Source organism: Anas platyrhynchos, chromosome 11, assembly GCF_047663525.1.
Source record: "Anas platyrhynchos isolate ZD024472 breed Pekin duck chromosome 11, IASCAAS_PekinDuck_T2T, whole genome shotgun sequence".
Lineage (NCBI taxonomy): Eukaryota > Metazoa > Chordata > Aves > Anseriformes > Anatidae > Anas > Anas platyrhynchos.
Window position 1 is genome coordinate 7,240,015 of NC_092597.1, and position 21,095 is coordinate 7,261,109.

Here is a 21,095-nt window from a genome sequence, read left to right on the forward strand (position 1 = left end):
GGTCTTTAATTTAGAGGAGATCAAACAGGAGGACTGTTTAACTTTGTTGATGATATCAGAGCTCTTTGTGATAACTTATGTTTTGATTCCTACCTCAGAACCAGGGTAAAGGCCTTTGTACCATCGGGTAGTTAAATAGCCACTGGTCCCCTAACAAAAGAAAAGAAAATGTAGGGAAGTTGACTTCTAAAAGTAATTCATGAATTAAGTTTCTTTGTTGCTTTAGACTCAATAACATTAGCATAACAAAGCCTAACTGAAATGTACACTGTAGTGTTTAAAAAATTGGACTAACAGCTCTGAGGTTTGGCTCTGCAGGCTCTCAATTGTGTGGCTTTTGTCTAAGCGCCTTTTCATTAGACCCTGGCATATTGGCACCCTGCTGATTGGAATGGACCATGACTGATGGGAGGAGGAGTCTCATTTGTTGCAGTAAAATGAGTCATGTTACCGTTTAAGCCTGGCAGAAGGTGTCAGGGTTGTTCATCATTGGTCATTTAACAGTACGGCAGCCAGGGACTGCATGCGGGATGAATTCTGACTTCGGGTTTTATTTGTGGCTTCTTCTACTGTGGCTGCTGCTGCTGCTTATAAAATACAGTGACATAAAAAGGGCAGGTGAAGTGCTGGAAAACAATCAGTTCCAAACAGAGCGTGAGCTCCTCTGTTATTCTGACAGAATTTTATTTTTTCAATATCTTTTTGTCTGTCTGTGGAGCTCGACAGTTCTCAGACTGGCACTGAGTGCCTGACCAGGGTTTCTTTTATAGTGATGTAGTTTGTTCTCCTAAGTATGATTTTTGTAGCATGCGTGAAAGGGATGAGGTGTTCCCATTAGGGAGTTGATGGTCTTTTCTAATGTGTGAGAGGCCAGGACAAAGCAGGTGGTTTTCTGGGTCCTGGTTCTGTCACTTCACAAAATACAATATGCAACTTAACCAAGTCCCAGTTTATTGTCAGCTAAATGTTGAACTGTCATATTGTCTGTGTGAAGAGACATCAGCCACACTGCCAGTGAAGATTTTTTTTTTTTTTAACTGCCATCTGATGACTAACAAATTCCGGTCTCTGCTCAAGTAAAACAGGTTTGAACTGGTAACCCATAAAAAATATGTTCTAAAGTCCATAGCTAGCTTCTAAACCTATTTAATTCCTTTTGCAAAATGATTTTCCGGAGACTTGAAATTTTCAGATTAAAACTTTGAATGTTGTGTCTTGTATTTTTATCAGGACATTTTATGACATTAATAGCAAGGAATAAATTGTTGCAGTTGGAGGTTTAGTATCTTAAGGGAGCAATTGATAAAGAAATAAGAGAGAAAAATTGTATGTGCTGCAATATGTAGAAACAGCAACAACATTTTAGGTGCTTTTTATTTGAGAGGCACCAGTAGAAATGAGAGCTGAGTGCTTTCCCCCCATTTTCTCTTGTGAAGAATTAATTTTAATTTTTAGATGAATGTAACTGATAAAATCTTCTCTCTTAAGATTGGGAAGTTGTTTTTCCTCATTTTGTGAAAGTCTGTTTGTTGTAATTATCTGTATACTGTTAACTCATTTATAATTCCCCTTCTGTGATTTTTTTTATTTTTTTATTTTTTTTAAAAAAGCTGCAGTTTATGCTATTGGTAAAGTAGGAGGAAGTCCGATTTTTACAGAATCACAGAATTTCAAGGTTGGAAGAGACCTCAAGATCATCGAGTCCAACCTCTGATCTAACACTAAAAAGTCCTCCGCTAAATCATATCACTAAGCTCTATATCTAATTTTGTGTCATTATCAAATATGGGCTATGATTATTTTGACAACTACCTTAAAGTTCTCTAGATGTTTTCAGAATGTAGCAAAGCACAGCTCTTGTACTGTGTGTTCTGACATGTACTGATATAAAACCATCTTTTCTGTTCCTAGATTTATTCTCCTGATCATACCAGCAGTAGTTTTCCATCAAATCCATCAACACCAGTTGGGTCACCATCGCCTCTTACAGGTAGAGACTATTTGTCAATAACTTGTTTTTTTGAACACAGCCTCCTTGGAATCACCATGAAATCAGCAGTAGCTTCCTTGAGTAATTATTTCTATATTTTGTTTATTTTTCCATTGCACTGGATCTAGATTTGTAAATATTTTGTTATGAGCATTCGCTTAAATCCTGGCAACTGGCTTTGAAAATTAGCTCTACTAAAACAATCTTTGAAAACATTGAGTAACCGTATACCATCATAGCTATGATAATGTCTGGACAGATATGTACCATTGGAGAGAAAGCAATGAGTTATTTGTTGTTTCTGTTGCTGTTGTTAGTTTTTGAAACTAGATGTAAAAACTGTGGCAACTTGCATTGAGAAGCACAGCAGGTGTTTGTTCCCTCTCTGAAAAATAGAGTAGTCTGTGAGAGCATCCATTTTTTACACAGGATAGCTTTTCATTCATATCTTTCATGAATGCTTTTATTCTACAGGAGAAGAATTTCTGGCATTTTTCAAAATAAATGTGCTGTATTGCAGCCACCTCTGTCACCTGTGCTTTGTGTGTTACTGGTGTGAATGTGGAAAGAAGCATTCCAGCGTGGAGATGAACTGTGGGCAGCTGCCTACAGCTATTAGTGGGTAGTGCAGCTTTCACAGACACTGTGGCCTCAGCTGTCTAGTAAAAGTTGAACAGCTGTTCTCCATACAGAGAGGACTGTGAAAGCTCCATTGACTTAAATTTGTTGTTTAACAAAGAACTAGAATTACAAGCAAGATGATGTAACTTTAACCCTGTTCTTTCCTATAGTTCAATTTAAAGTTTATAAAACATTTCCCATTCTCTGTTGCTTAGCATATTCCTACGGGTGCCTGCCTGTTGGTCGCTGTTCTGCAGGAGTTGTTTTTTGTTTTCTTTTTAATAAAATTAACTTGTAGTGAAAGATGTACACTGAGTTTAGCAGAAAACTTACGTAATCTAGATGAATAAATCAGTAAAGTTATTGCATGCAAAGTACCATCATATGCATACATGTATGAATATGCATATCTGTGTATATAACAACACTCAAAACTTGCATCATGTGTATTTCGCCAGTGTTTAACGAGGACTGTTCTGGTTTTCTGTGGACTTAATGGATTAGTGAATATCTGACATGGCATACCTGAACAGCTGCTTTGGGCATTTTTCCTGTAACTGGAAAATCCATGTTAAATTGAGTAATGATGGGATTAATGGGGTTTTTGATTTAGTGATTACTGTTGACAAAAATGTCTTCTGTATCCTTGTTGTGCTGAAAAGGCAGGTCAGACCAGAAAAAAATTATTCTTTTCTTGCTAGCATGAAAGCAAATGTTGTAAATAGCTCTGTGGCTAGAAGAAAAGTTCCAGCATTTCAAAGTATTTGCAATTTGAAGCTCCCAGTTTAAGTTCCCTGACTAGATACCACACGTAAATTAGAGCATGAAAGAGCTACCTAAATTATATTTTTAGAGTGTGGGTTTTGAGGTCTCTAAAATGTGGGGTTTCCCTTTGTCTGTTGATGCCTTCGTTGGAACCTCTATCAAACATAAAACTCAACAATTTGCACATTGATTTGCATTCTTTACTCTGGATTCTGGTGGCTAAGACAGTAGTTTATAAAAGCAAATACTGAAATCCTTCTCAGCCACAAACTTAGCATCTGCTTTACAGTTACACACCCTCCCCTCTTCTCTGCTGCCTTTAATTTCAGTGATGCAGAATTTATCAAGCCTCTGGTAAATTGCTCCAGTAGTTAATTACCTTCATTTATGAATCTGGACTTTTATCTTTATTCTCAAATGAGTCGCTAAGAACACAGTGAAGCACAATGTGAAGTAATTACTACTATATTTATTGTTATTTATACTCCCGGTAGCCATTTTCTGTCCTGACCCAAAAAGTTGTTGCAGGTAAAACAAACATCCTATGTATACTAAAATAATATAGTTTGGAGCATTTTGTTCTTCACGGTGATTTTCCTGATTTTACAGTTGGTTCTTTGTTTACCTGGCATTCTCAGTATTTTCGCTTTGACTAAGTCTTGCTTCATCTATTCCTCAACTGTAAATTACAGTAGGGAGGTAGCAGTTTTGTTACTGACTTTTTCTTAGCATGCATCAGGACTAACATTTTTTTTTATTAATTGAAGTAAAAGCCTTGAGGACAACAGGATGAAAAACCCCAAGTATCCTCATTTAATTTCTAATTTTACATAAGCAGGCTTAGAGCTTAACTTCTACACAATCATTAAAACTATGCAAGTTTCAGTGATGCGTATGTGAAGTTTATATACAAATTGGGATGGTGGGAGCCGTGGTATTCTAAGAATCTCCCAGGATCAGAGGTATTCAGAGGGGTTGGGGCAGTTTGGAAGATGCAGAAGCAGCCCCTTGCCGCCTCTGCTGCGTGTTTGTTTGAAAGGGGAGCAAGGGGATTAGGGCTGGGCAGATTCTGAGGGGTTGAACAATACTACAGTGATTACTATCGATGACCCCTGTAAATCCTAACACTTGCCCGGCTTATTTGTTTTTTTTTCATGCTGCTATGTTGGTGCTGCGCTAAAAGCTGCAGTTGTTAATTGCAGGGCTTGTGGTGCCAGGATGCTTTTTAACATAATTGGTGGATTTCATGCACAAACTTCTGTGAGGGGGAGTGGAATGAGGAAAGCAGGAAATCAGTGCCATCTGGCAACCTGCACAGACATGGAAACAGAATCTGCCACTGCTTGCAAAGCGCACTAGCGTTACTAGAGGTGTGATGAGAAACTGCAGGTTGCCTTCGGGTTGTTCGTTTGAGAGGAGTTTGGGGTTTGGTTTGGATTTCTGTTTTTGTTGTGATAAGTCCCACTCAGTTTTCCTCTGTGTTTTCCTTAAGGAAATCGTACCTTTTTCCATTAAAAAAAAAAAAAATCACCATCAAGCTAGGTGCACAGGCTTACTGTTGTCACTTGTTTTCTGCTCTTAACAGTTTGCCTTTCTGCTTAATATTCAGCGGATGCTTTGCTGTAGGAAGTAGCATACCCAGTGCTGTTAGCAGCAAGCGCTCATTAAAGCTGTAACTGTGGTCTTGTCTCTAAAAATGAGATTTTAACCAAATAACAATTCAAACATTGCAGTGAGCCAGTGTATTCTTAAGCTATTTCATTACTACTTTGCAAAAATAAGCTGGACTCCAGGCAATATTTCCAAGTTCAGGAGTGACAATAATGCAGAGGGAGGCTGTACATCCAGACCCCGAGTAGCTGTGCGAAGTGAAAATTTGTAATTATAACCTTAGTCACTGATGTAGTTGTATTTTAAGAGAATTTGAGCGCAGTTACAGCAGCTTTGGTCTTCTATGAAACTGGAGACATGTTATTTTTATTTTTTAATTGGAAAAGAAACATTTGAGTACTTTAATGGCCATGCAAGCTTTATTCCTTCTCCTAAGGAAACCGCTTTCTTTAAGAGGTAACTACTTGCAGCTCTCTGAACAAAGGAACTGTAATGTTATTAAACCTTTTCCCAGTTTTCCAGACATAGAGTTCTGGCTGTTATTGAAAGAACAAGCCCACAGGCTCTTCCTTTAATGAGCTGCTTTGGATTGTATGTCCATAATTTATTAATGTAATTGCTTTATTATTACATTTGTATGGCTGAAAGGAAGCTGTCTCTAATGGACATAGAATTTCATGTAGTATCTTTATAAAAGATGCATTATTAGTTGGTGAGAAAAATACATACCGTACTACTTCAAGCTTTGTTTAAAAGTACTGCTTTGTTAGTTATTGTGTTTCACATGTAATTATTTCTAAATTTTACATGATAAGTTTTTTTCAGATTAGAATTGATATGTATTTGAAATTGCAGTGTATAGGTAACGTATATAATTATGGCTTTGCAAGATGATTCTTAAACTGAAATGAAATCTGTTCCAATTTGCCTTGAGTATATCTGAAGTAAGGAATGGAAATAACTTGTGTATACTTTTACTCTTTTAAACTTGGAATGCATTATGATCTGAAATTTATTTTTCTAAATGGATAAGTAGAAATTGTACAAAAGAAAAGTAAACAAGATAGAGGAGCTTTTAGATCTAGTTTTAAGTTTTCCTCTTTCGTAGAGGGGTGTCACATGAAAATGTTTTTCCAGTTATTCTTGATTCCATTTCCATTTGATTTCATTACATATTTTTAATGTAAATTGTAAGGCTGTTAAAGATATGCTTACATATACTGAACATAATCTGAAGAAAAAAGAAATCAGCAGTCTTCTTGTGGTGAGATTTGCAAAAGACAGGTATTTAAAGTACTATGTGTATTTGTTTACTCTGTGTGTTTTTTAACGTTGAAGTGGTTTGAAGATGTCACTGCTTTGTCATCAATCATGTGTCTAAGCCTACAGATGCCAGGATAAAAAAAATAATTATCCCTTAATAAGGCAGAATGAAGGAATTTGTTCTCCTCTGTAAACCCATATGTTGGCTTACCTTTATGCAGAATATGTTGGTTTTAATTATGTTAAGAAATATAGCATCTGTTTCCTGCTTATGCTGCATAAATCTGTGACTTAACCTAGACGATTTTGACAGGTGCCAGTCAGTGGTCTAGGAGTGGAGGACAAGCCCCCTCATCTCCAAACTATGAAAACTCTCTACACTCCTTGGTAAGAGTTGTTGAAAGCAGCATAGTACTTCTTACTTAAGAGTTGAAGGCTTCTTTTTGTATAAATCCTGCATATCATTAAAGGAAGCAGTAGGATAGCATTACAAATGAATTCTTTGCTAACAAATGGCCTGTTCAGTTGAACAATATAAGACGTGCAGGGTGTGTCTTTCACCATCTGTTCCTTGGGCATGAGGCTTCTGTGCTGAGGACAGCTGGTGCTAAAGCACTGTTATGAGATTCTGGTACCTTTTCACAAATCCATAGCTAATTCTTATCTAAAGTTCAGTCTGCAGAAAAGATAAAGACTTCATGCCTTCGCATTTACTTGTCCTTCCCCCACTCTCCTTGAAATGGTAATCCCTTGGGCTTGTTTTCATTACACTGTCATTAAAGTATTAGTATATTTTATTATTATTATTATTATTGAGGAATGTTCATTTATTAACTAGTGAAACATTTTTCAGAAAAAAAATCAGGAAATAATCTACAGTATTGTAAACTATGATGGATTTGAAGATTCAGCAGGGGATTTAAGTTACTGACTAATTTCTTAAATTTCTGATACAGCATCGGGAAGAAAAGGGGAAAATTTTGAGAGAACACTGAGAGGTTTTACACACCTGTTAATATTTCTAGTTTCCACAGATACAATTTCTTTTTTTTTTTTTCCTGTCTAACAAGAATAAATTTAAGCTAAATCAGTTCTCAATATTTTTGCAATTAAATGTAATTGATATGTACATCTTAGAATCCTAACATAACTGCAGTGTTAAATATTAGCCTTTTCTTATCTTGATATAATCAGATTTCTGTTGCATTAACTTGACTAACAATTTATTGCTGACATGCACATCAGCTGTTTCCTCACCTCTTTTTTGAATTAATCTTAACCTGTGCTTTGCTTCCTGTTCTGTCTTGACTTTGCCAGAAAAATCGAGTTGAACAGCAACTTCACGAGCATTTGCAAGATGCAATGTCCTTCTTAAAGGATGTCTGTGAGGTACTATTTCACTTTAGATGGTGCCTTTTTGTGTTTCAATTAATGCTTCCTTCAGATTCCCCATTAAAACTTAAATTAGTGTAGCATATGACCCATCTTTTGACTCCAGCATTCTGCTCTTTCAGTTTCTAGAGAGCTGCAATGTCAGAATGTTTTGCTTTGCTTTTTTTTTGGTCTCTTTAAATAAAAGTAAATCTAAGACAGAGACCTGTTCTGCAGTAGCATATAGAATTTGGTTTTATTTCTGAGATATCTAATCTGTTTAAAGATCAGCTTTAGAAAAACAATAACTTTTGTCCAGTCTTTTTGTAATACAGCTTCTCAAAAAGCCACTGCCTCTCCTAATTGTTACCAATGTGGTGAGGCTGATTTTATGATCATTATTTCTTGTCCTGTATTAGACAGCTTGTTTTGTAGTACTTCCTTTTTTCTTGTTCATGCCATGTAATAGAAGCTAAGTAACATTAACCTTATAATAAGCTTCACTTTAAAAGCTGCCACCTATTTGTGGAATGAATGCTATCTCAAGCAAAATCTCCAGATACCTTTTCTTTTTCCTGTTTGTTTGTAGTGCTGGTAGGTGCTTTTGAAGTCTTTTGATACTGCATTTCATCTTCTATCTTTAATGTCTCCAAGGTAGAAACTGTTCCAGTGTAATGAATCTGCAGATTTATTCAGTAATGACTGTCGGTGTTCCTCTTCAATCCCAACAGCAGTCTCGAATGGAGGATCGCTTGGACAGACTCGATGATGCCATTCATGTACTACGAAATCATGCTGTGGGGCCTTCAACAAGTCTATCAGGTGGCCATGGAGACATACATAGCTTACTGGGACCATCCCACAATGGGCCAATTGGGAGCCTGAACTCAAATTATGGAGCATCTAGCCTTGTAACAACCAACAGACAAGCATCAATGGTAAAGATGTTTTTAAACGTGTATATAATTGTGCTGATGCTTTTAAGTTATCGTGGAGCCTGTTGAGTTAAAAACCGTACTGTTAGATTAATATCTATCGAGAAAAAAAACTACTAGTGATCCTCATAGAGGAAAAGGTGGCAGGCAACCTGCACCTGCTATGGGTTTTCAATTAGAGGGTTGGGTGAGGGGTGGGCAGAAATGAGGGGGAAGAGAAAGATGGGAAAACTTAGACTTTGGCCTGGTCAGTGGCCCATAAAATCCTGCTGTGACCATATGCAGAAAGCTGAAACTTTCTGCTGAGAGCATTTCAGCTTATACATGCATTTTTTCCAGATGTGTAATAATTGGCAGAACAGTTTTCTCCTTGAAATGGTGAATAGGGAGATTGAATGGGAAAAGCAGTCAAGAAGGACTGAATTTCAAGTGTTCTGGTCTGGAAAAGCTGTTTATTGTAAATTGGAACTAGTCTTCAATAGCAGATGCTGGCAGAGGACTGGGAGGAAGCTGTTGGAATGTGGAACCATAGTGTGTGCAGGCACAAAATTTAAACTTTTTTTTCGAAATGAAAAGGAGTTTGAGCACAGCTGTAGTGTAAGTAACAATGAAGAGGAAGCAACTTTTAGATTAATCCCTAAGAAGAGTTAAATAATTCAGTCCATCTCTTTTAGTTTCTTTAAAAATGTGAGCTATTCTGGAAAAATGTAGTTAATCTTTCCATAGATCAGAAATACGTTAAAAGAATTAAATAGTAAATGAAATCTCTTTGTAGAGTTGCTTACTTACATTTTTCTTCTTTTTCATTCAGCCTTTCTCAGAATGCTTACTGGAAAAAACGCTTTTTAAAAACATGCTTATTTTAGTGGTGCCATGTGTTTGCATGTTTACAGTGTAATTTTAAAGACCAGTTACATGCTGTGAAATTTTCTGTTATAAAACATATTCACAGCTGGGTACTGTGTGATCAAGGCAAAATTTCACCTATCATCAAAATAATTAGGTACCCCAATTGCTGAAGGGTTTGTATTCTATAAAACAGAATTAGTTCCAGGCTCTCCTATTCGCACGTCACACATCCATTTATATTAATTTCAGAACCACTGCAGTAAACATCAAAAAGAACTGGCTACTTTCTATAAGCTGTGTGTGTTTGGGGACGTTTGGGAAAGGAGGTACTTTCCAATGGCATATCCAGCTTTATGTTTCAATACAAGTTCACAGTTGCTTTTTGTAATGAAGGAAATGATATGTAAATACTTCAGAATTTTTTTAGTGCTGCCTCATAGTTAGTATTTAATGAATGCTATTAAAGGGAAAGTTTTTGCAGTATTCTGAAATTTAGTCATACAAAAGAAAACCTTTTTTTTCTAGGTCTTAATGGTGTGGGGTAAAATGAGTGACTGAAACTTGCAGTGACAAAATTGTTCTCTGGCTTGTGAAACCTCCTCACGCTGCTGCTAAGTCAGATATACATAATGCCCAAATGTACATAAATCTCTGTTTCTGTTTTAGACTAAGCTGTGATCATTTTTTTTTATCAACTCAGTTTTGATTAAAATAGGTGACAGTAGGAAATGACTCTCCAAAACAAATCAAGGCTCCTTGGCCTGCTGTAGTTTAATGTAGTTGTATAATTTAAATGTAGTGTAGACTTGGTTTATCATGTAGTGATTGATCTGCAGTTTAATTGAAGGATGCTTGCTGCGTGTCAGAAATACACTTATGTTAGGAAACTGAAAAAAAATAAAATTGCTTTTGTATGTATCCTCACTGGGTGAAACAAACTTGCAGATCTGTTTTGTCTTAAAATGTGAGTCAGCTAAAGAATTTCTTGGATTAACCTTAATTTTGTTACATCAGAAAAATTGGCTCCAAGAAAAGGCATCCTGTTGTGGCCTTTCCCAGTCCCCAAAGAGCGCCCTTTGACATCATTTGCAATCACAGGATCACAGCGCGATTTAGGATGGAGTCCTGAATTATGTACAGAGCAGAGGCTGGCACAGCTGGCTGGAGCAGTAACTGGTTTTAGTAGGGACAACTGCATTGTGGTGATGCCCCAGAAGTATGAGGTGTAATTCTCCAAGTATTCAGTTCTCAATTCATTTCCAAGTGCAGTTGTTCTAGTACTTGCTTTTCTTGAGATTGAAAATGTAGAAGAGCAGAAAATTTGACCCACAAACAGACCTGTAAGAGATTTTGTTCAGAAATTAAATTCCTCTTTATTTTAGAGTACATGCCATGAAGTTTTAGAAAATACTTAGTATTGGCTAACAGAAATTTCAACATCGATAAGCTTGTTTCCCTGTTTTTGTTTATTTGATGTGCTTGTAGGGCTTTTTGGTCACTAAGTGTTTAGTGGGAGTTAGCAATAAATGAAACTTCCTTGTTTGAGGGGGAGATATCTTTATACAAAACACTTTTGTTCTTTAGCAACAAGAAAAAATAGAAAAATAAATTTAATTTCCCTTGAAGAAGATGATCTTGGCAGAAGGAGCTAGGAAATGAGTAATTTAACTCCTTTTTATGTAATTAGTGTAACCAGACATGGTTTTATTTTAACATTTGCTTAATTTTTGAGCCAGATTTATTTTAAAACTCTAGTTGACTTCATTTCCTGTTCACTCCGAATGGTCTTGTTTTCTTTTTTGCTGGGCTGTCCATTAGACTTATTCAAATAGATTTTTAATATCTCAAACTCATCAAATATTTGCTAAGTGGCCTTTGAAGTTGATTTGTATTTTATTTCATGTATTATTGGAAAGTAAGTAGTAATACTCTTTTTGTTCTTACTCAAGCTGCTTTTTATTTGTCACTGCAATACAGTGGAAAAAGAACAGCCTGAATTGATTAAAAATAAATAAATAAAGGGCCTGGAAACTCAGTTAAGGATGAAACTCAATCCTCAAGTTAGAGGGTTTTTTTTCCAGGTACAACAGAATCTAAGAAAAGTGGTGCTCTCCCTCCGCCTGCCCCTATGTGCTGTAGCAGAAAGGCACCAGGGGCAGTTGAGCTGCTTCACCCACACCGGCCTCTGCTCCTGCCTCCAGCGCTCGTATTTCTCTTAGAGCTGCCCCAAGTGTAAAAACCCAGGTTCCAGAGCCCCTTTGCTTGTCTTCCTGGTATTTGCTGTAGCTCAATTGATGTTTATGACCGTGACTGGTGCTTTTTGCCAGTTCACAAAAGCTTTTATCGCTAAGTTTAAAATCAGTAATCAAACAGAAGCACGAGCTGCAGAGCTGACGGTAACAGGAGAAAGGATTTCATTTTGCCACGTCACTGAGTTCTCCGAGCAGCAGGGTCTCAGCAGTCGCCGAGTTCTGTCCAGTTTTTATTTAATTGTCCAAAACACCCATTTTCCGGTTTAGATCCCAAATCTTACTGCTTAACTCAACTGGAAGAAGTCGTGCACTTCTTAAATGTTGTGTCCGAGCGTCTGCAGGTTGTCTGCCGTGCTGCCAGGCTTTCTGCAAGCCGTGCTGCGTCGTGCGGGACGGGGACGTGGCTTCGAGCGTGCCTTCCCCGCGGGGCCCGGGGGTCCCGGCAGGGGCTGCGGGGCCTCGGTGCTGCCTGGGGCTGCTGCGGGGGCAAACGGGCACCGGGGGAGCGGGGCAGGGCCACCATGGGGGGGCAGGATCTAGGACGTCGGAGATGGGAGATTTAAAAAAAAATAAAATAAAAAAATGTATGTGGTGCTCAGGTCAGTAGTGTTGTAGCTCTCAGGTTCCCCTATAAACCTCATCGATCTAAGCTGCACGCGTGGAATTCGTAAAGCTCTTCCAAAGAGCCGCGACATGGGCTTGAATTCAGTTTTTATTTCTGATCTTTTTTCTGCCTCTATCCGAGATGATTTGTTACTCTGTCACTTCTAGATTAGCTCTAGATTTGAGAGTTGCCAGTGTTCTGGCAGCTGTTAGGTTTGTGCGCAGCTTTAAGAAATTTTTGCCGTATTCCCCCCTCCCCCCAGATTAAGATTTTGGAGGTGGGGGGGGGGGAAACTGCCCTCAAAGTGATGAATAGTTCCTAGCTTGAATAAAAGCACCCTCATGTGTTGGGACTTAAGCGTGACCAGAAGAACAAAATAAAACACAACCTGAGGGGCAGAGCTAGCAAAAGGCTGGGCTTTGGAAGCTGCAGGGAGCGCGAGTTCACCTTCCCCTCGGAAGGGTTTCTTGTTCAGGCTGCCAGAGGCAGGTCCTGCTCCTTCCTCTGGGCAGCTCCAGACGCTCACGAGAGCTGGGAGGATCGTGGCCCTTAGAAATTCCCGCAAACAAAGCTTGGGGCATAACGGAAGATAAAACATACTTTAAAAAGCACAGATACCCTGCAGTGTGCGAGCTTTTCCTCAGAACTGCAGAATCTGTAGCAGCCCGGAATGACCTGATCCGAGTTGTGGGTTGGCAGGGCTGGGAGGGGGTGGCCCCGTTCCCCCCCTTCCTTTCTTGTTCGTGTGTGTTAGCTTACAGGAACGAGTGTGTATTAAACAAAGGATAAACTTGCATAAGGGTATTTATCTCTCTCTGGGTAAAATCCATACTAAGACATGAAAGGTAAAAGCTGCATTAATTACTCAAGAGGGATTCAAAGCTCAGCAGTTTACTAGGATTGAAGGATTTATTGAAAAACAGTGGTTCTCATGTGTAACTCCAGGCAATAAACCTATTTAATTAAAGGCTTAATCTTCTAGTTGACATGTTTGCTACTGTTCCAATAAAAAGCTTCATCTGTAGCCAATTCTTGTAACTATACAAATAATAGTAGAATCCCTCATCTTTGTTCTTTTTTTTTTTTAACTGTTTAATTGCATTATGTTGGTTATGTTATAAATATTTAAAGGACTTTTGTCTCTTTAGGAATCAAAAGCTTTAAATGGCCCATATTCCAATTTATTTAAATTCAGGCAGTTTGTCTTTACCTCTTCCATTTTCAGACTAAAGAATGGTATTCTTTTAATGGATGCTTGCATCGATAACAGTATTCTGTATTGAGCAGCAGGGTTGTTGCTTTTTTTAAAATAAATTTGCCTCTTCAAGCCATGTATTTGCACTCATGGCTACATTACATAAGTATAATTTATTAAAGTTCTTGTAAGATTGAGATTTTTTTTTTTTATGATTTCTTCTCAATAGTTCTTAAAAATTTAATTGTTATATTATGAAAGAAATTATGTATTACATGCAGCGGGTGGTAAGAATAGTTAAATGCCTGGATTATTTTCATAGGATAGATTCAGTTATGGAACTAGACCCAATATGTTTAGCTGAGGAGAAATATTAAAGTGAATAAAGTAATATTTTGAAATTAGATGCATTTTTTTCCTAATCCTGTTTTAGTAATCAGGAAGTGAGGAGATGTTGTTTTCTTTTTTAAATGTGTGTTTCTATATTTAAGTGTGTGTGTACATATATGTATACACGCACACGGTCACAAGCAGTGAAAATTACTATTCCTTGTGATTTTCATTAAAGGATCAAAATTTTATGAGTACTGCAGTTGATAGTCATAATAGCTTAAAGCAATCTAACGTTAATCAAATCTTATAATCAGGTATAAATCAAGAATAAAGTTCTGCAGTGATCTGTGGGATAATACTGAAAAAAATTGTTAGGTTGCTACATTATTCCAAACAGGTGTTGGTCATTGTTTGAAGCACAGCTTAATCCAATATGCTGTAATCAAGTGGTTTAGTGTAACAGCATCTTTCAACTAAATCTCGCCCTTACTGAGGTAAAACTTGAACTCTGGTCTCTAATCTGGCAAATACTTGGTCTTTTAAACTTTCATTTGGGACTGTTTCTTTGAATCACATATTTAATTGAAATGTTTGCTTTGTTTTTCTTTAGGTTGGGACTCATCGGGAAGAAAGTGTCAGCCTCAACAGCAACCATTCAGTTCTTCCCAGTTCAGTTTCTGCTCAGAGCACAGAACTAAATCATAAAACACAAGAAAGCTACAGAGGTAACTTTGCCTGCAATATTAAATGCTCAGTGGTGTCAGGATTAATCTGGAGACAGGGAGGCTGTAGATCTTGGTAAATGTGAATCAATACAGAAGGGGGGGTATAGGAACATAAGTAGAGTTGAGAAATGAGAATTAACCTCAATTTTAAATCCTATAAACTACCTCTGTTAGGGATTACTGCAAAAACGTGGAGGGCATCCCCGTGTTGGACTGGTCCCTGTATAGTTTCAGTAGAACGCTTTGCGTTCCAGCTGCCTTATAGCTTGAGATGCCATAATGCCATTTGCAGCGTGGCAGCCATTTCCAAATCAGCCAGGAGGGTTGCAGAGTGAGCTGATGACTGATTTCAATCTGACCAATAAAAGGAAGTCTCTCCACACAACTGTTTACAGTTCGCTCAATTTTTAGCCTAAAGAAGTAAGCTATAGGAAACAGAAGTCAGCTTATTCATTAACATGCTTGCTCCATTTAGGGATGTGTATTGCAGATTTGGCCTAGCCCCAAGCCTCTGTCAGTGCAGCTGTGCCCTTAGATTTGCAGCCCAGACCCGAGGTGCAAATATTCTTACTTTGCAGAATGACCTTCTGTATTTTACAGTGTCTTTCTCTGGTCAAGCTACTCTTGATTATTACAATTCCTTTACAACCTCATGACATGTGTCCAAATACAGCAGTGTTACCAGGCTCTTTCTTTTATTTCTGGTACCAGAGCATGGTTCCTTGTGTTGGCTTCCTTGTTGTGTTCTGGCCTGCCATCTGCAGTATCTGCTTGAGACTCTGTGACAGGGAGAAATATTCCACTCCTTTGATAGTCACACTGATCTGTTTGCTTGCAGCGTTGTCAGGTGGCTTGCAGAGCCAGTCTGTGGCTATAGGTCCAACAGAAATCAAGTCTGAACATAAGGAGAAGGATGAAAATATACATGAACCCCCCTCATCGGATGACATGAAATCAGATGATGAGTCCTCCCAGAAGGATATCAAGGTTTCATCTAGAGGCAGAACAAGGTGGGTCACTGACGTGAGCTAATGAATTTGGTGCTTAATTAACGCTCTGTGTAAGTTGTAGATTGTCTTTAAGTTTAGTAAGTTTGTTTTAAAGCTTTTGCATTACCTCTGTGCATATGAAATAAAAAGACAGCTTACAGTAATTGTATCTATTTGAATAGAAGATTTTTTTTTCCAGGAAAATCACCTGAAAATTATGCATTCCGTTGTGTAAGTGCCTTGCCTATAGAGATAACTTAGCATAAAAGATTGAGACAGTCCTGTCCAGTGTAGAGGATGGAAGTGTCCAAGACACGTAATCCTTGTACCTAGGCCAGGGCTCCTCTTCTAAATGGGAGCCAGTAGCTGTGGAGAACAGTGGCCTGATAAACTATGGACTGGGGTGAATATGATATGTATGTACAATTTCAGAACTCTTTTTCCCTTCTCAAACCACAGACCAAAAAAACTGGAACTCACACCAGGTAAAATGCTTCTGGATCTGCCTGATAGGCCTGATACAAGCATTGAAATTTGAGATAACAATGAACAATCTGAACCTTGCAACCACAGGCAGTGGAGTCTCTACCATCACAGCTGCTTAATGATATTTTAGGATATTAATTTTAGCGGAGAAGAGGCTTTGTAGCAGTTTTTGACTTGAATGAACAGTCCTATATGTGAGGAAAAAAAAAAGCTACACGACTTAATATAATAATTTTAAGTGAAATGAAAACAAAAATCTAAATATAACTGTTCAGCCCTATCTTGGACATTAAAAGAAGGAAAAGTTTTCAAACTGACCAGGTAGATCTTTAACAAAATTAAAATGTTTTTCAATAAGCGCATTAAATTGAAAACTACTTGAATACCTTTTTGTATAAGCTAACATATTGGAAACCAGCAAAAGCTACTGGTTGAAAATGATTTATTCTTCACCTGAAAAGATGGCTGAGTATCTCGAACTATTTGAACATGTGTCAGTAATCGAATAAAGCAGTAGTTAAGGTATTTCTTTTGCTTCAAGGGGACAACACGTTCCCTGTACTTTCCTGGAAGCGTTTGCCATCTGTAGACAATATTGCGTGGATATTCTTCAGGCAGAAGCCATTGAATATTTATTTTCTGGAAATTACAGGAATGACAAGAATTACTTTGAGTACTCAAGCATTAATTTCTAACATTTTTTTTTGGTTATTTATACTTCAATATACAATAGAGTAAATGGGAAGAAGTTTTAATTTCATCAGCTAAGAATTTTGAACTAGCACAGTGACTTGTTTGAAGTAAAAGTGAAATTTCAGTATACTTCTATTTACACTTTCTTGCAGCAGTACTAATGAAGATGAGGATTTAAACCCAGAGCAGAAAATAGAAAGAGAAAAGGAGAGGAGAATGGCAAATAATGCTAGAGAACGTTTGCGTGTACGAGATATTAACGAGGCATTTAAAGAACTTGGCCGAATGTGTCAGCTTCATCTGAAGAGTGAAAAACCACAGACAAAACTGCTTATTCTTCACCAGGCTGTGGCAGTCATCCTCAGTCTAGAGCAACAAGTGAGAGGTGAGTAGCCCGTCATTGTGCTGTGGCAATTTGCAGGGTGGCTTTGTTCATGGAACGGTGCTGGTCCTTTGTAATCTGCACAACTCAATGCAAATCACTGAAGGCACATTAGCTGTTCTGTAACTATGTTGAAGTTCTTTAGGAAAAGCAAGGAATTGCTTTTAATGAAAAGAAAGAAAGGAAGGATGGGAGTGTTAGGTTTATACTTTTTTCGTATGTATTTTCCTAGCCATTTTGCTATCCAAGTTTTCTAGGCAAATCAGTAAATTAAAACGTTGACATGTGTTGCTTTAAATTGTAAAAAGTACTTATTTAGTAGTACGGAAACTTTATCAAAAATAAGAGATCCGATTTAAGATGAACCCCATGCAAATGAAATTTAAAAATGCAGTGAATTTAACTGCATTTACTTAGCTTTTTGCATTAAGCATAGTTTGGGGAGGAAACCTACAGCTGCTTGAAGTAAACAGAGGTTGGTTTTGCATGTATTTTCTTTCCATGATCTCTTTTGATTTTTCCAGGGAAGAAATAGGCTTATCAGTAGTTGCAGAAGGAAGAATTCTTTTTGCAGTTCACTTTCTTTAAAGAAATATGCTTCCTCTGGGAATCACGGTTAGATCTTCATCTGTTCCGTTCTCATTTGTTAGTAAAGCTACTGATGACTTTTAATCTCACTTAATGATAGAGGTGTTACAATTGTGAGACACCTCTGTCCCTCAGGTAGCTGTCACTGAAACTGGTGAGCATTCTTCTACTTTGCTCCCTTGGACTATAGAGTAACCATCTTCCTTTGGTACCTCACTGGTGTAAGCACATCAAGAACTCGGAATTCTTTCAGATGTGGATGATGCCAGTGGTCAGTTGCTTCACGTGCTACATCTTTGAATCACTGATATCACTGAAGGATGTCAGTGTTTTATTTTTGTGTACGTTACTTTCATTTCCAAATTTGTGGCTTGCTGTAGGTAAAAGCAATTGTTTAGTCTGTTGGAAGCTACAGAGTGAGCATCCTAACGCAAGCTTAGCTACTTCATGGTGAGGGTGAGGCGCAAAGGGTTTTCAGGCAGAGTTGTACTGACGGAACTGTTAATAAAATGCGCTGTCTCCAGTCAGAGTTCTTGCATGCTATATGCAGAAACTGTGATTATGCTGCAGACAAATGAGATTAAAGTCACCAGAGCTTTGTGTGGCACCAGCTAGTCTTGGCATCTCTGAGACTTTGACCTCGGGATTTTTTTGGTCTGAAAAGGCTTGTCTTTCTCTGGAAGATAAGATTGACTATTATGAAGAAGTTGGAAGAACATTAATGAAGCATGTTTTAAGGACTAAAAACATCAGGTCCACTCCCTAATTCTACAGGCCATGCAAACCATACAAAGCTCTGCATTAAAATTAATAAGGTCACTTTTGCTTTGGTTACTTCCATACCTTATGCCTGTATTAGAAATCTTTTCCTAAATGTATTGGCAGTTAATTTGGACTTCGTAGATAGTTTAAGTCAAGATTTTTCCCTTCCTCGTGTTCACATCTCACTTTGTACTTTACTCTCTGTGCATTTGAAGAAGACTGTCACAAGCACACCGTGCCTCTTGTGAGAGGCTGCATTCCTCATTTTCTCTTGTCTTTCTTTGCACCTGCTCCAAGCTCAATTAAGTATCCTAAAACTCAGTGACCAGAGCTTTGTGTGATATCCAGAGTTTTTGCCAGTGCATTATATAATAGCATAAACAATTTCCTCTCTCTGCTGGTAAAGCATCTTCTCATTTTGTGATTAGTGCTATTCAAAATGAAACATTTCAGATATTAAGCTTTAACTGTAGGCTGGCATTTTCATCTCCGTTTCCTAAATCACTGTAAATTAACTTCCTTTCAAAGTTTCCATATAATTGCAACTTCTTTAAAACTTAAAGGACAGCCACATTTAAACTAAGAAAACTGTAGTTCAGAGAAGTTACTTTTTTTTTTTCCAGCAGACTCTTTGTGAGTGATCATCCTTAGCAATTCCAGTAGGAGGCTGTTGATAATGGTTTGAGTGGAAGTACAATTGCCTCTGTCAGATCAGCTAGAGAAACACCCTGTAACATGAACAGGGGTCAGCAGACTGCAGTTATTAGTGGGGCATCAGTGCTGTAGAAGGGAAGATCTAAGAGTTCCTGCACCGAGCTCATGCTGTCTGCTCTGTTTTGGCAGTTTCCTTACAGTTAAAAATCATACTCGCCATCTTAAACTGCAAAACACAATTCACTGAGAACAAGAAAAATACTTCAAAATGCTGATTAAATTCAATATGCACTGAGGAGAAAAATCACTTCTTTCAGTTGACAGAATATATTACGTACTTTCGTGCGTCTTTTTGGCCACTGAGATTTGTCTGTTGTCCTGATTCATGAAAAGCCGTTTTGAAGGACAGAAACAGGTGACTCTTAGAAGCTGTAAATTATTTGAAAACTAGATTCAAATCTACATCTATGAAGCTAACTGGGGAAGTAGAAACGTACCGATGGCAATATTTTGATAGTTAGTCCACAGCTGGCTATTATAAAGTAGTGGCTTTATAACGCGAGCGGAAATAAGGTTTAAAAAAAAAAAACCTTTTTGCTGTATAAGTGAATTGGGGAGAATATGATGGATAACCAAGATGGGCGGTGAATGTAGAGGATTAGTGTCTTAAGAAATTCTGCCTTGTCTAATGAGCTAATACTTAAGGTGAAGAAAGAAGCATTAGCTTTACTAAAAACAGTGTGATGTAGGAAGGGTTGGTATGACTTCAACATAAAATGCAAAAATGTGCTTTATTTCGTTGTAAATTGCAGACATTTTTTTCTCAGCTTGTATTTCTAGCTACTTTGTGTAACAAGGGAGGCAATTTTTTGTTCTTCAATATTTTTGAAGGTGTATCTAGGCAGGTAGTAAGTTATGTGTTTTGTTGTGTTTATTATTATTATTATTATTAATAATTTGTTTTAAAATACTGATCTATGAGTTGGACTTTCAGTAGGACTTGTCTGCAGCTTTAGGCACCTGGGCTTTAACACAGGGCTGTAAGTACTCAGGAAAGGGAAGCTGCAGTGCTATTTTTACTGCAGTGATTAATGTGTTGATACTCCCTTTGGTATCAGCATACAGGATGTTAAGAATCATTTTTCTGTTACAGAGCGAAACCTAAATCCTAAAGCAGCCTGCCTTAAGAGAAGGGAAGAAGAAAAAGTTTCTGCCGTATCGGCAGAGCCGCCAACACCACACCCAGGAAGCCACCCTGGCCTGAGTGAAACTACCAACCCTATGGGTCATATGTGAACACCAGCCAGGTACGTCTTGTCTAGAGCGGGGTGGCTCTGGTAACATTTGTTCTGTTTTTGCTTTTTATTGGCTAAAATTCAGAAGATCTAGATATGTTTATTCTCAGCTACTGAGCTGTCATTAGTACAAACTTGTTGATATTGCTAAATACTTCCCTATTTCTGAGCAGGAGCAAAAGCGTGCAGATTTATGTAGTTTTATAATAAAACAAAAACCCAGGAAATGTTAGTGGAATTCTCTCCATTTGCATCTGTTTTTACTGATGGTTATGTCTCTTGGCTCAGGTGGCCTTCTTGGCATGATATCAGAGGAATAGATAACAGCCTGATAGATAAGCCAAGAGTAATAGAGATGAATTATACATCTTCAAGTGGTCTAAATATCACCTCAGTTCATTTAAAAATCCGTGCCTTGTGTCGCAGGGCTGGTAGAAGCAGTTGGAGGTACTTCTCATCTGAGAAGTTTGCTGTCTGGCTTAGGGCCGGTCAGTTTCCCTCCTATCACTTGCCCAACAGAGATGGCGAGCTACCTGAGCTGTCTCCACTAATACAGATCGTGAATTAAGACTTAAAAAGCAATGCTAGCAGCTTTGCAAGACAAAGCAGTGTTTCCAAATGCTCCAAATAGTTCAGTATGAGGTGGTTCATTTAAAACAGGCTGGCGGGGAGGCCTTACAGGAATGAGGCTTTTCCTTCTGAAGTTGTTGATTTGGATTTTATTATGTGGTG

At 37.9% G+C, this 21,095-nt stretch overlaps 1 protein-coding gene across 10 annotated transcripts in view; it reads left to right on the forward strand.

Moving 5' to 3' along the window:
* The window catches only part of TCF12 (transcription factor 12), a 158,713-nt gene that overhangs the window by 133,930 nt on the left and 3,688 nt on the right, over positions 1–21,095 (forward strand). For 3 of the 10 annotated variants that reach the window (XM_038184785.2, XM_038184786.2, XM_038184793.2), the window contains 8 exons: positions 1,912–1,990; positions 6,564–6,637; positions 7,568–7,639; positions 8,353–8,559; positions 14,400–14,514; positions 15,353–15,524; positions 16,835–17,067; positions 20,222–20,375. In XM_038184785.2, coding sequence (XP_038040713.1) covers positions 1,912–1,990; positions 6,564–6,637; positions 7,568–7,639; positions 8,353–8,559; positions 14,400–14,514; positions 15,353–15,524; positions 16,835–17,067; positions 20,222–20,364 — 1,095 coding nt within the window. In that variant the 3' untranslated portion in view covers positions 20,365–20,375. The remainder of the gene's footprint in view (positions 1–1,911; positions 1,991–6,563; positions 6,638–7,567; positions 7,640–8,352; positions 8,560–14,399; positions 14,515–15,352; positions 15,525–16,834; positions 17,068–20,221; positions 20,376–21,095) is intronic. The other 7 variants (XM_038184791.2, XM_027467188.3, XM_038184789.2 and 4 more) reach the window with 5 other exon arrangements.